The 14,613-nt window shown below is 38.1% G+C and overlaps 1 protein-coding gene across 5 annotated transcripts in view; it reads right to left on the bottom strand.

Moving 5' to 3' along the window:
- MGAT5 (alpha-1,6-mannosylglycoprotein 6-beta-N-acetylglucosaminyltransferase) overlaps positions 1-14,613 on the bottom strand; it is a 140,226-nt gene that overhangs the window by 54,333 nt on the left and 71,280 nt on the right. For all 5 annotated transcript variants that reach the window (XR_003257297.1, XM_026088927.1, XM_026088928.1 and 2 more), the window contains exons 5-7: positions 13,194-13,283; positions 2,134-2,205; positions 1,400-1,561 (exon numbers count right to left, since the gene is read on the bottom strand). Coding sequence is in view for 4 of the 5 variants with exons in the window: in XM_026088927.1 (XP_025944712.1) it covers positions 1,400-1,561; positions 2,134-2,205; positions 13,194-13,283 (324 nt within the window). In the remaining variant the exon portion in view is untranslated. The remainder of the gene's footprint in view (positions 1-1,399; positions 1,562-2,133; positions 2,206-13,193; positions 13,284-14,613) is intronic.

Genomic DNA, 14,613 nt, shown 5'->3' with positions numbered 1-14,613 from the left:
ACGTAGGATATACTTGCTCATGCAACAAGACAGAGTAGTTAAGGTTATGCTGTTGCGAATGAGCCATTGTGAACTTGGAAAGACTACAAAAGAGTAACGGGGCTTTCCCAGCCTCTTCGCTGCCAGCGGAGGAGAGTTTTCTCGGAGGTTCCTTGCAGTCTGTGCTTGCCTTTGTAACACGGCACAGAAGCTGGGTTCCAAACACTTCACTACATACCTGGACTGTTTTATATTAGAGTCAGTACATACAGTGCCAAGCGCGCGCGCGCGCACACACACACACACACTCCCCAAAACACCTAAACCTTTTTCTTTCACTCTAAAGAAGAGACATCCAAAATCCATTTTATTCTAACCTGGTGCAGCTCCCAGGATAGAACTGGCCACACGAAAATGAAATTACACTTTACAGAGCAACCTTAAACGGCTTTTAACAAAGAAGTATCAGAGCATCCCATCAAAACTGCCTGTGCAGGACAGTACTGCTTCTTCTGTTTATTCTTGAGTTCATTCGTTCTCAGATATTCTGTTCCTTTAATAAGAAAAGGCTGGACGGCTGCTTGAAAGAGGAGGCTTGCTCCTTGAGAGGGGCTGAGCCTGCTCAAGGACAGAACGTGTAGCATGCGATGAACACGACAGCAACAGCGCAGGGCACAGACCTGCTGCAGGAGCCGAGAATCTCGAGCTGGGAGCCAAGCAGCAGCAGGCCGGGCTTAAGAAAAGGCAGAAACACGACTGTGCTCAGAGTTGGCTCCAGTTAAGAACAAGGCAGGAAGAGAAACAGTTGTGTTTACAACTTTTGCTTTTGTTTTTGTTTTATCTTACCTAGTTGAGGTTACTTAAAAAAAAAAAAAAAAAGGATTTTAAAAATTCAAATAAAACTGGACTTTTGAGTTCAAGAGTCTTATGGTCTTTAAATTGGACTCATTACAGGAGAAGGTCTACAAACAGATCCAACCCAAAACTGTGGCCAACTTTTAAGTCTACTCAAAACAAAAACAGAAGGACACTAACATATCAGTTTTGAACAAAGGAGATGTACTAACGTTGTCTTCTATGAGTGCATAAAACACTCCACTTTCATCAGCTTGTAGTCAATTCTGAGACAAGTTTCTCCCTTTAGAAACTTCTGCATAGTCTCCCTTTTATCCAAAAATATGAAGGTTAGGAAACTTATTCAAAAATTGACTCTGAAAGTATATAAAACTACTTATAAAGCAAGAGCCCATTGAAAAAGTGTTTTTGAATAGTAAAATGCTCCTTGAAAAGAGGCACAAGTACAAACACGAACCTTTTAGACATATTTGATGTTTCTACTCCAAAGTTACTTTTCGAAAAAGACACTTAAAAGAGCCTGAATGATTGCATGTGCCAGGAGTGAAAAAGTGTTTTAACTTACCTTTTTTCGTTTTCTCTTCTCTAAATTTTGTTTTTCTGCAAGTGATTTAATTGATTCAATCCAGGCATCAGCCATCCGTCTGATGCGTAACATCATCCACCTGAATTCCTCATGCCTTGACATCATTTTGTAGAGATAATCAAAGTTTATACGAATTTCAGCCTTCAAGCAAAGCATTAAAAAAAGAAAACCGCTTAATTTATTGTTTAAATAGTGTACTTTTCACAAGTGAAAAAGCTTCCCAAACTAGAACTCTGTGCTTCACATTCCTTAATTTAAAAAATGAGGAAAAAAAGATAGGTTCCTTATGCTAAAGTTGAGATTTTAGTTCAATTATTTAAGAAATCCTTGGCTAGAAATTTCTATGCTACATAAATTACAGTTATTTTTATCATTAGCATGCAGTAGCCCCAGAACACATTTACATTGTTTCGTAAGAGATTTATTTCTACAATATAAGATTTGGTTTTGGTCACATGTTTGCAAAATGAGGTTAAAGTTATCTCTGAAACACAATATAAATTCAGAAAAATACACCGTAGACATCATATATATCAGGAATCTTCACGAGTCTGCTATAATACCATTAAGAAAAAAAACAACAGAGTATAACTTTTAAGTGAAATGTTCCTTTAAAGCTAGATTTATCTAAGAACAACGGGCTCTACAAGATGAGACAGCCTCTATCTAAATTAGATAAGCAATGTTCAAATACTTGTTTTAATGCTGTTTACCATTGTTTTTTGATCAGCTTCTTCATTGGGATTTTTTGCTCTCCAAGGTAAACGAGGACACCAATTTTCAACCTGTAAAACAATGAAAGGAAAATCAACCATTCAGTTCTACTTTCAATTGATCTATCAAACTCTCTTACTACCTTTATATTTCACCTTTTTATGGCTTGAATAAGGCACCAGATTACTAAGTCACTGCAAGCAGAAGATAAAACCACTTCTTGCAATCTGTCTTCTAAGAAAAGCATAAGAGACTTTTTGCAATTCAATACGATTTTAACCTTACAATTTGCAACCAGAAGTAGCATTTAGATACTCATTCACAACAATGAATACAGGAGATAAATGCCTTTCAAGACATTGGTCAGCTGTTAAATGCTATAAATATGGTTTCTAAATGGTCTTGTTTTCAAAACACAGTGAGCTTTTTATGCTTCCAGTTATTAAAAAACAATATATATTTTGCAATGTTTCCTAGCTCCCCTTATAAGGTACCTCTATAAAAAGGCAAAGACTAATGAAAACTAAGGGTCAGAGTTCTACTTTGTAGATTTGATTTCTCTTTTTAGCAATATAGACAAAAAGTTGAATGAAAGAAGGTCAAAAAGTCAGAACATCCTCTTTGGAAGGTTCTTATAAATAGTAGAATCCACAAGAACCAGTAACAGTAATTCTTAGAGAAACATAATTGATGCTACTGCAATATTTCTAATATTGCCTGCTACAAAGAAACTACAATAACTAGTTAGGGTAGAAATAGCATATGATGCAAGTCCCAGAAAGTTCCTGCACTCTCCCTTCCTCTCCCTAGGAATCTCATTGCTCTTGTAGAATCTTAATTACTCATCTGCCTTAAGAAATTGGTCCATTCAATTTTGGAAAGAAGGAATCTCACTGTTAGAGGCCAGTGCACGCAAGCACAACACAAACACAGCGTACAGTGGAAAGGGAGAAAAGCAAAAATCTACAGGTCAGGTAGGATATCCCACTGCTACCAATTAAGTTCACAACTTCCAGAGAATCAGGACTCAGAATTGCTGTTATGGTCCCTCCAGTCATAGACATGTCAAAACACAATTTTAGCTTAATTACACTACAATAAGCCTAAGATATTAGACATTAAAAGCTTAACCATACCAAATGATTGCCTAGACCACCAATCCCATGGGGGGAAAAAAAAAATAGAAAACATAACTTCGTTAAAGAGAAGCATCAAGCTTAGTTAGGTTCTTCAGACAAATTATATACAAAACATTAATTTGATGCTAGGACTTAAGTTATCCAGCACATTTAATACAACATTTGATAGCAGTGACCTGATCAACCCCATTTGAAATGAGGCTCTTCACTGCTCTCCAACTCTGGAAAGACACTAGAAATTGTAGCAATTAATAGGCATAACTAACTAGTATGAATTAAGGAATCACTAGCAGAAAAGAGTTGCAAGCTTCATACTACAAATCATGCACAGTCTCAATCTCTGTGGGTTTTTTTTAGCAGTATGAATAATGTTGAGTCTACAGGAAAGTGTTCTGAGCATTAAAATTGATCTGTATTAAGACATGACATTTCAAGCACCACTGTACATCCTTCTTTTCTGGCTTCACGTATTTTGTGTTGCACAATCACGGATCCTAAAGGAATAGAATATTTTTCAGAGCTACCAAGGACAGCCAGCAGCATGTCTCAGTGACAGAAAAACAAATAAAATCTTTTTGTGCTTTCAGAAATATTCCCTATAGTCTAAATTAAATTACAGTAATTCTACCCGCAAATAAGAACTTCAGGAGTGACTTGAAAGTAGTAACACTGTACATAGTTGGTCTAGAATTCACTTTTCCTTATTGATGTATTAGTCAATTCCTCTTTTCATTTGCAAGACCAACGTAACTTATCAGAGGATTTTTAAATACGTATTCTCCAAAGTACGCCAGTTGTTTCATAATTTTCAAGACTGATAAACGCAATAGGAAGAATGCATAAGGTATTCTCTTGTGGAAGAAGAAAAGAACTATGCTCATCTTTATGAGCCAATGGCTCTCAATCTGAGAGCAGTTAAATATGGAAATAATAATCAACAAGAGCACCTGGAAAGCAAAGATGAAGAACACAGGTCTGGCATACAGCGGGGAGGGGGGAAGATGACAAAAATCCTATTAAGTTAATTTAATGACTCAAGGGAAAATAGGGATGGAGAAGCAGAATACTGACTGACAAACTAGCCAAACAGGGATTATTTTAATAGTGAACTTCAGGTATTCTTGAGCAGTAAAGATCAGGGGTGTGCATGCCTCCAGAGAGGAGAAGGTAGAAGGGAGAGGGGATTTCAAGCTACCCAATTACACAAGTTACCCAAGACTTCAGAGGTAGCTTCTGCTGAACTACTGAAAAAAGGAAGTGACAGAATTCACAGCTTCCTCTATAGAATTAAAAAGCTTGTTGATTTGATATTACTTACACAAGAGACCTAGCATGCCGCTAAATTTTACAGCTGCTCCCCTCCAAAAACACAACAATTGTATTTTTATATATATTTCAATCATTGATGTTCTAAGTTGTAAAAATCATTCAGTTAACAGGCTTTTTCCACTACATTGTGTAAAATTATGGTCTACAGCAGTATAATAGATGTACAAAGCCTCAATGAAGTCTGTCCTCTTAAAGAGCCTGTAAAGAAATTGCGCTTAATATTTGGTGCCAGAATTAAAGGTAACAGTTAACACTAACCCTGATGAGTAGCAAGGTGAACAGCTTTCCATTCCTCTCTATTTATCCTCAGGTAATGATATACAGTAGCGCAATGCACATACTAGTTTTATTGCATTATCTCTGGAAGACAGGTGAAAATAATCTAAACAATCATATCACTGGCCTGTGTCAAGACAACCACTTTCTGCTCTTTCACTGCTTTGCCTTCCTCTCTTGCCCCCTCCTTAACTCAGACTGAACACATCAACATTTCCTAGCCAGGACACGCAATCTCTCATCTCGGACCCTAGGAACTACGTCTAATTGCAGCTCTTGGCAGGGGCTAGGGTCCCATGAGAGCTTCCTAGGACCTAGAAAGCAGTCTTTTGCTTTTTTCTTAAGATCCACATACTGCCACTTGTTCTTATGGCTTCAGGGTTTCTCATACAGAGCACCACAAGGATTCCTGTAACTAAACATGAAACCTAAGTGGTTGTTATACTCCTGATTGCCTTTCATGGCCAAATATGGTCCATATCAGGCACTGTAACTGCACTCATTATTTCTAAACAGCAAGTCCCACAGTTGCTCTTCTCAGATTTAGACTTTTGACTACTGTCATAGGAACTTCCTTGAAAGCAAAGGTGGGTGCTATAGTTATTGAAAAAGTACAGGAGAACACTCATGAAATGATCTTTCTCCTAGCAAACATCAACGATAACTTAATCCATTTTATTTTGCATTGCATTGATGTAAGACAAGTACAGGTTAGTTTTTATTTCAGCAGGTACTAACTTCCAACTATGGACGTGGTGAGAAAGGTGAGGAACTTCTAAAACTGCTGGGATATGCTTGAATTGAGGTCTTCAAACCATCTCCTTGGCCTTACGTGATAAAGAAGCACTAACAGTAATGCAAACTCCAAGAAAACACCTCATGCTTGGACCTAGCCTCCCTCCCTTGCTCCCGAAGTGCCTAAAAAGCTTAATCTGCTGGGCCTATCAGCTTCTGTTGAATCTGTAAGGGATGAGATAAGGACATGGCAGGGAACGTGAGGGGCAGAACAGGGACACAGAAAAGTTATATACTGCTGTTTTTGCTGATTTTGTATTGTATCATCCAATTAATGACAAAAAAGTTTGCAGGGAATGTGACAGCATTAGAGCATACCTTGTCCTGGACTCCAGGCATCCTTATGATTAAATAAAATGTACAAAGGAAAAGGCTGTATATATATATATATTTTATATATATATATATATATGCATATAGTGATACACAGGAGGATGATATAGCATGGGCTTAAGGCTACAGTATGAAGTTACAAACATGGTGTTGCTCCATACTGTTAGATGTTTCCCTTGTCATTGGCAGTGATGACAGAAAGGATTATTTTAACAGTGAAGTGTGTCTAGATGAAATCTCTAAAAGAAATACAGAAATACTTCAGCCTTGTATTTGTCTAGGTAAGGAATATTCACACAGCAGTAAGCCACAAGTTTGAGCAAGAGAAAGGAGGAGAGCAGTGTTCATTTAGATCCTGCCCTTTAACTGATTACGCATTTTATCTGATGATTTAAGGCAAAGATAGAACAGTCCCTGAAAAAGGAACCAGGACTCCTCTCCCTCCTTTCCAGGGGGGCCTCTCTCTCCCTGGGTTAGCATCAGTTCCTTCCCTAGCTTATTCTCTCCATAGCAACTAACTGTTTTGCTGTCATCCGCATGATTTAATGCGAAGGATAGAGTGCCCCATATGATTCTAGACTACAGATTAGCAGTTAAAGAAGATTCTTACAAAGCAGGAACTGCAGATTTGAAGACTGCCCATTTTGTGGATGAGTGATCTAAAGGCTAAGCTATTATTCAGAATAGACTATATTTATCTTCCTCCTGTCATATTTTTTGACTAAAAGCAGCCGTGCCTGCTGTATCTAGTGTTGAATTCAATGGTGATCAAATACATTAGGTAGTCTTTGATCATGCTCAAGAGACTAGGTCCATCTGGAGACTCAGGTCTTCCCTGCCAGTTTTTTAATCACAGTAGACATAGTGCTGCCTAGAGCATAGGTAGCAAAGGTAGGTTGCATAGTACTTTGGAAGTCCAGAATTTAAGTGCTACATAATTCCAGAAATTAGTGAAAAGCAGAGGTACAGAATTGCTCTGGGGTTCTGTCTAAACTGAAATTAGAGTTCCTCTAGTCCCATATCAGAGACAATCCACTCTCACAGTGGATTTACCTTTACGTAACTTGCTTGTAAGTCAAATAATTAACAACAGAAAAAAAAACCAACCCAAAACAAACAAGCCCTCAAAACAAACCAAACAAATTAGAAGAGTATGGTTTATACAGGATTTGCAGCTTATACCTGTTACAATAATTCTTCCTCAGAAATGTAGTAATAAAGATTTTGCTAAGCTGAAGGATACTGTCTCCTGTGACAGTCTTCCTTTTGGCCTCTTCTGCCGGGCAGATGCAGACCATATAGAGAGAAACTAAAGCACCTTCCTTTGCACACCAGGTGAGCGGTGTCACTGGAGCAGTGGAATTCTATCCATGGTGAAGTGCTACTATTAGGCATCCAGTATCAATCCCAGAGTGGGAATTAAAAAACAATGCTGTAACATCTCGTGAAAGAAGGTACATCTTTAAATTTATTAGGCAGCATGAATGCATGCAGAGAAGAGAAGAGGACTAATGTTCACCCAGAAAATCCATTCAAGAAAGAAAGAACTGCTTCCCTGAGGAAGGTGATTTTCTCAATTCCTCCAGAAGTTGGAATAACTTTGTTTAGCAGTCGATCAGTGACAGGTACTCATTTTGATATGCAGTGTGCAAGATGACTACCTGTCTGTTCAGTGAAATAAAGAAGTGTGTACAGGTAACTCTGGATTGGTTTCTTCCATAGGCAACCCCAAACATTGGTTGTTCCACACCCACAGTCTCAGTCATGCTGCAACATGAAATTTTATACATAATCATCATTCAATAGTCTCTCACCTAACTTCAGTAATGTGCACTGAATTTGATTCCTCTTAGCTTGGCATCTATGCATTCTCCAACGAGATGGAAAAAAAAAAAACTAACTCCCTGTTTAAAGTGTCTGAGCTTAAAAAAAAAAAGGGAGAGAGAGAACTGAGCCTTGATCCCTCAAATACAGGCCAATATGCCAATATGCTAATGGAAAGGAATGATGATTTGGTGACAAAGTATTGAATATGGTTATCATTTCAATTTCTCAGGGACACACATTAAATTACTAAAGAATTTACGGTTCCAGCTTCCGCTGCTTTACATTTCAGACAAAAATACTGTTTTTGTCATTTTTTTGAGTAACTGCGTAGTATTCAAGGAAGCTGGTTTGATATTACATTACACTGAAGAAATGTAAATCACTAACTCATCTCAGTGCTAGGAATTAGCTTACACATGCAGTAGTGTTGGAAATGGGACTTCCACATAAAAAATGAGCAAGCTGCAGCAAACTAGCCATATTGGAAGGATTTGGGGAACCTACATAATTGCGATTTCCTTTTTTTTTTTTTTTAAACTGTGCCTCAAACTCCAGCCTCAGAATTGTCTTCAGTTTGTATTTTTCTGCTTGATCCCTCACAGTGAGAGTACCAGTGTAAAGAAAAGTACTGCTGTAACCAAAGCATGTATTCCGTTTCCTTCAAGTCAGCAGAACTGAAAACAAGAATTTTCTCCAGCAGTACTCCAGGGAATATGCAAAAGCTACGGAAGACTTGGAAGCCTTGGCTCTGAAACAGCTTTAGTCTTCTGAAGTGTTACATCCCCTTTCAAGACAGGTACCAACCGCTATGCCTGCATCTGAAAGAGGAGCCAGGAGATCCAAAGCCCGGGGTTTTACTGAAATCTGCCCAGCTCCAGCACTGACGGACGGAGCAACGTGACGACCCATGGGGGCAGGAGAGAGGCAGCTTCCCGGGGCTGCAGTGACCTGCACTGAAGCTCCCGGCTGGCTGCTGAGCCCAGCAGCGGTCCTGCGCCTGCTCCCCTTGGAGACAGTGAGTGCACAGATGGAGAGAAAGGGAGCCGTAAGAAGTTTGGGTTTTGGTTAAACTGGGAAATGGCATGCAAATTAACATTTATTTTCTAAAAGATATTTTTAAAAACGTCATTTTTTGGCTGAGAACTGACATTTTGAAATGAAATAAAGTTGGCCTGTCTAGGAATTAATTTATTCACGTTTCTCTCCCCAGAGGCAATGCCATCCATGACAATAACTATGCCAATGGCAGTACAGTGGTAAGCAGCTGGCTTTTTAGTAACTAAAAGTTAGTTAAAAAGGAAATAATTCTTCTCAGCAGATAAATTTGTATCACAACTAAAAGGTAACAAAATCCCAGCTACCTAGAAACTTCAGAGACAGTTTAAGTTGCTTTTCAAATTTCCCTATTTCTCACTGCTGCCCTGCTCTGCCATTTGAGAGCGTAGAAGGCTGTGGTTTTGCTGTTCAGGATATTTGCGTCTCCTCCAGCCTTTCAAAGGCTCCAGCACAATTACAGCGCCACGGAGGACTGCGCAGTTGCGTATCATCCACCAGGAGTGAGCTGGTGCCTGAAGCAAAACAGCAAGACAAAGCTGTACGGATTCCGCATGTCTGCAAGTCTGTACAGGCCACAGCTTTAAATTAAACTGCTCCTTGCTTTCCTTCTCCTGCCCCGCTTGCCTCCCATCCTGCCTGAGCAGCCAAGCCACAAGGAGGAAAGGGGGAAGAGCTGTGCAGCCAGCTGTCACAGATGCTCACGCTCCTGCAAGGGCGCCGTCAAAGCAACCAGAGGCAGCAGAACTGCTAAGACTCCTTTTGGTGCAGGGGCTGCAGAAGAGACCACTGGGGGCAGCCTGGATTTTGACTGTGCCGTTTTTGTTCTGTAGACACATGTGGCAACAACGTAAAGTAAAGAGGACATATGGCAGACAGGCAAAGATTGTTTTTTATTCCTAGCTTTGTTTCTAAGCCTTTGCATAAACCTTGGGCAAGTTATTTTGCCTTTCTGGGGTACTGCCACATTTTCTAGGACAAAACGTGATATCTGGGCTCTGTTGCTTACAAGCTTGAATTTGCTTGACAAAGAGTGCTAGGTGAGGGTAATAAATAATATTTTAATTGAACTGCTTCAGGAAAAACGTACATCCCAAAAGAGTAGGGAAGAACACAGGTGCTTGTCACATTAGACTGTAGAAGTGATTTTAACAACAAAGGTAGACATATGCATAATTTGTTTAATACCCACTTTATATTTTCAAACTGAGGATGTGTACACAATCATCTCATTACTATATTTTAATTTTAAAGTAAAATAGAAAAGTCTTAAACATTAATATCCTTCCTGTACCCAAACACATTTTAATATTTTAAGCCATCAGGTTTCACTTGAGAGTTCTGCAGGCACATTTATCATCCAGCTGCACAACCATACCATAAACTGTCAATTCTTCATCACTGTCCGCTTTGACAAATTACTCTTGCAACAGCATTTCCAAGTTACCCTTAGCAGCCAACACACCTCATAAATCCACATCATTGTAGTGTTATTAGAATTTCATTTCATGCTTGCATTCGCAAACATTTAAGCTTTCCAACCTCTGCTGCTGGGCATTAATCACGGCATTAATCATAGGATTAAGAACGTTGAATTTAAACTCAGGGTTAATAACACGCTCAACCAATATTAGTTTTACGTTCTGTCATGGGAGAACATTAAAAAAAAAAAGCACAAGACCTTTGTCTGCAGTTCCCAAATACATACACAGATGAAATATTGTACCTTTGTTCCATTAAGAAACAAGAAATGGCACAAATTCAGCATTGCTGCTTAAAGAAAAATTTCAAATCCCCAAACCCTTCAATAATTTAAGTAAATTGAGGCAGCACTTACAATGGAAAAACAACACTTCCTTTAATTAATGCATTAGATATTTTATCTGTTACAAGATATCCTGGCTTTGAGTTTAAAGAAATACTAATCTTCCAGAATATTGCACATAATATATTAGACTGCGAGGATAGACTGAAAAATTAAAACATATTCTACAACTACAATATTTATGAAAATACTTGATATTACCTTGTACAGAGAGTAGGCAATTTAAAAAGATTATTCCAACAAAGACAAGCTTATTTCATAGCACTAAAAATGAAGCAGCCTAGTGAATCCTCCCATAACATTTAAGAATTACAAATATATTTCATTCACCAACAAGATGAAAATAAAGTTTCTTCACACTACTTCCTGCTAGTTGTAAACTTATAAAAGCAAAAAAACCCCAAACCTATGGCGTTTCCTGAAAGGATAACTGAATTGTTAAAATGCCAGTTTATTAAAATAGTTTTTTGTAAACTGTTATGCAACTGACATATATGCATATATGATACAGTATCTGAAATTACCAAGTAATAAATTAGTCAACATAGAGCTTTTAATAGTAATTTTTCTCTGCTTCACCAAGATGCTGAAAAGTTTGATCAAAAATCCTCCTAAAAGCCTACAAGTTTTAGTTGAACAAAATAATTCAAACATGATGCCTGCTGCTGTAACTGAGTTCCAGCCTAATAAAGTACGCAAATGATTTTGTAAAAATAGGAAGAAAGTTTAGAGCAGAATCTATCACTACACTTTAAAACCAGATCCCTTTCTCAAAGAGATGAGAGTCCTTTGCCAAAGCACAGAGTATTTCAGAAACTGCCTGCTCTCAGTTTTGGACTAGGAGAACATTATGTTATAACTGATGCACCTAAAAAGTGGTTATCAGTATCCACATGACCAGCATCTGCGTTCTGAAACACCAGGCACATTAGGAGCGAGATCTGCTCGCCATTTCACTAGGAGGATGAACTGAAAGATCATTTATGAAAAAACTAATGGCATCTACCAAGTTGTCAAAATTAGTGATCAAATACAGAAGGTTGTCACAGAAAATTGTGATTTAATAGCAATACAAAATAAGTCTGTGTCATTTAAGAATAGTAAATTCTCACCTTCAGCTGACAAGCCTCTGCATAAAAACATCTGCATAAAAAAGCTAGGGAACCAACTGGCTGACAGAATACTCCAGCACAAACATAACTGCACTGATGCCAAAACAGAACCTTTTAGTAGAAACTTAGATCAACGTCAGATGATCATGAAACCATATCTCCAACTTCTATGACAAATAAGAGGGTAAATGGTATAGTCATCCTCTATTTTTTCCTTCCCCAGCTTTATAGCCCACAAATAAATCAACACTAAGTGCTAGCAATGTAATGAGTCAAATTTATGATTAAAAAACTAATTTTCTATTTCTTCAGCTAGGTACTATGGATATGCATTTAACTATTACTGCTTCTTGAAGCAATGCCCTGAAAAGTTTGACCAGTGCTGAGTAAATTAAAATAACTGAGTAAGTTTTCTTTCATTACAACTGAGTTATTTAAATAACAGACTGTTTTTATCTCAAATACATAATTAAGAAATCCAACTCCTCCCCCTAAATCATGCAAAAACTACAACAATTAATGACTTTGCAATTCTGCAACCTCTTTAGATCTCAAAGCTCTTTGCAAGCAGTAAGTCATTAGTTACCAATACTGCTTCCAATATCAATTGCCATAAGTTATCACAATTTTATTAATAAGAAGGAAGAGGTCAAGTGACCAAATATGTATGACCTTTTCTGGCATACACCAGAAGCCAGTAGAAAAGCTCCGAATAAAACCTGATTGACGAAAGCCACTCTTGGAAAACAAGTGTTACTCAGGAAACAGGAAAGCTGTACAAAAAAGGGCAAGCACTTGAGCTGTTTACAAAGCTGGGCTTTAGTTCTGACAGGTACTAGTAACTCTAGCTAATCTATCTGCAACTTCACTCAAAAAGGTGACTTTTGGGTGATATATTTATTTATTTGGTAAGAGACCCTACAACTCATGAACAGTCTCCAAGTAGGCAGTGCCACGCTTCCTAGGAGGACATATCACCTAGTTTCACATTCTAAGTATTTCCCAAACTGCCAACCATCTCCCCTAAAATTCCTACTTCCTGCTACTTCAGGAGTTACACAGAAAGCAATAGAAAAAGTGTCCAGAGGCAAGGATCTACGACTAAGCTGCATATTTAGAATAAACAGGATTTCTAATGTGTATTCACTGGTCAGTTGCTGTTCACATCAATTCAGCACCTAACACCAGAATTCGCCAGGTTAGAAATACCTGGGTGACTTACGAATTACAGCAAAACACTTTGTTATTTTCCTCTTTACTGAATTCTCTCTAAGAAAATTATGATTTCTTCTGAGAAATGCTTGCAAGTGGTTGCCAAGAAATACGGAGCACTATGATGGTCCTGTCGTGCGGATGAAAAGATTACTGACCTCACTGAGGTAAATAAAGAAGGAGCATGTGGACCCATCTACGCCGTAACTTGCATAACAGGGATCTGATCGCCACATGTCTTTCATCCACTGAAAGAAAACAAGAAGGCAGTCTGTTAGGTTTAAGTACTAAAACACTACTTCACACTCAGCTCAGGAATAACAGGGAAAAGCTGCAAGTCCCTGCATCCAACCAGCAAAAATCACAAATGACACAAAGAATGTTGTGAACATTTTGCAGCACACAGCATCTCTGCATTCAGCTACGCTGGGGAAGTATGGAGCACGATTTACACAAACCGACAGCCAGGCTAATACCAAAAGGCAAATGTGATCAGGAATCACACACATGGGTGTAGCTGGAGTTGACCTCATTGCCCCCCCAGTTATTACACTTGCTCTGGAGTTTAACAGATCATTCCAGTTACCAAGACTGTTAATTTGCCATTTCTGCAGAAACAAATAATTCACTTAGATTCATATCTTAACATTCAAGTGAGGTATTACGTAACCATTATACAGTCAGTTTGTCAAAATGGATCAAAACACAGACTAGAGACTTAACACTTGCAGGTTTTTTAAAGACTTATTTCCAAGCATTTTAAGAGAAAAAAATAAAATTTCACATATATCTTAATACTTCAGTTAGTTTCCATTTTCAGAAATAAATCTTAATATTTGATAATTATGGTATATAAGTATCCAGCAATTTTAATTTTGTCCCCAACTACTGATGCAGTCTTATTAGACCTCAAATTATATACCTTGAAAAATGTAAGTTCTCCATCTCTGCAAGTTTATTATTTTTTCCTTTCCAACCAAAATTTGATGGCTTTCAATGTTTAGCCTTTCCAACTGCATTATTAATAAATTATTTATCTATAATAATTATTAATAAAATATAAAATTTATGTGGAATCAACTGTGAACACCAAATCCAAAGTTCTGGTTGCACACCTATTCACAGGTTTAGTGGATTTTTTTTGTAAGCTTTCCTCCCAAATGAAATTTTGGGGTAAATTCACAAAAGGTGTCACTCTGATCAAGACAGTAGTTTTCTACCTGTAATGTAGTAAACTTAAATGACACAATCAGTTCCAAAATAATTTAGATCTTGAAGACCAGACCCTGCTGATATTGGGAGACCGAGGAGAAAAGCAAACTTGTGCAATGAAAACCAGCACCTGTTGCTGACTTGCAGCATAACAAAATCCCATCTCACCTTTGCTGCTTCTCCCGTGTTGGGACCCTAAATAACTTCTTACCCAGGGCTGAGAGAATAATGAGGAGGAGGAAGGGGATGTGTGGTGCCTAGCTTGTGCGGAGACTAGGCAGAATGCTTTAAGGAGGAAAAGGGAAGGGAAGAAGGAGACAGAGATGTTAGCTAAGGAGGGGAAGGAAGTGTCCAGCAAAAGCAGAG

Source organism: Apteryx rowi, unplaced genomic scaffold (genome assembly GCF_003343035.1).
Source record: "Apteryx rowi isolate R43461 unplaced genomic scaffold, aptRow1 scaffold_8, whole genome shotgun sequence".
Lineage (NCBI taxonomy): Eukaryota > Metazoa > Chordata > Aves > Apterygiformes > Apterygidae > Apteryx > Apteryx rowi.
The sequence above is the reverse complement of the archived record's forward strand: the minus strand, read 5'-3'. Positions and strand labels throughout refer to the sequence as shown.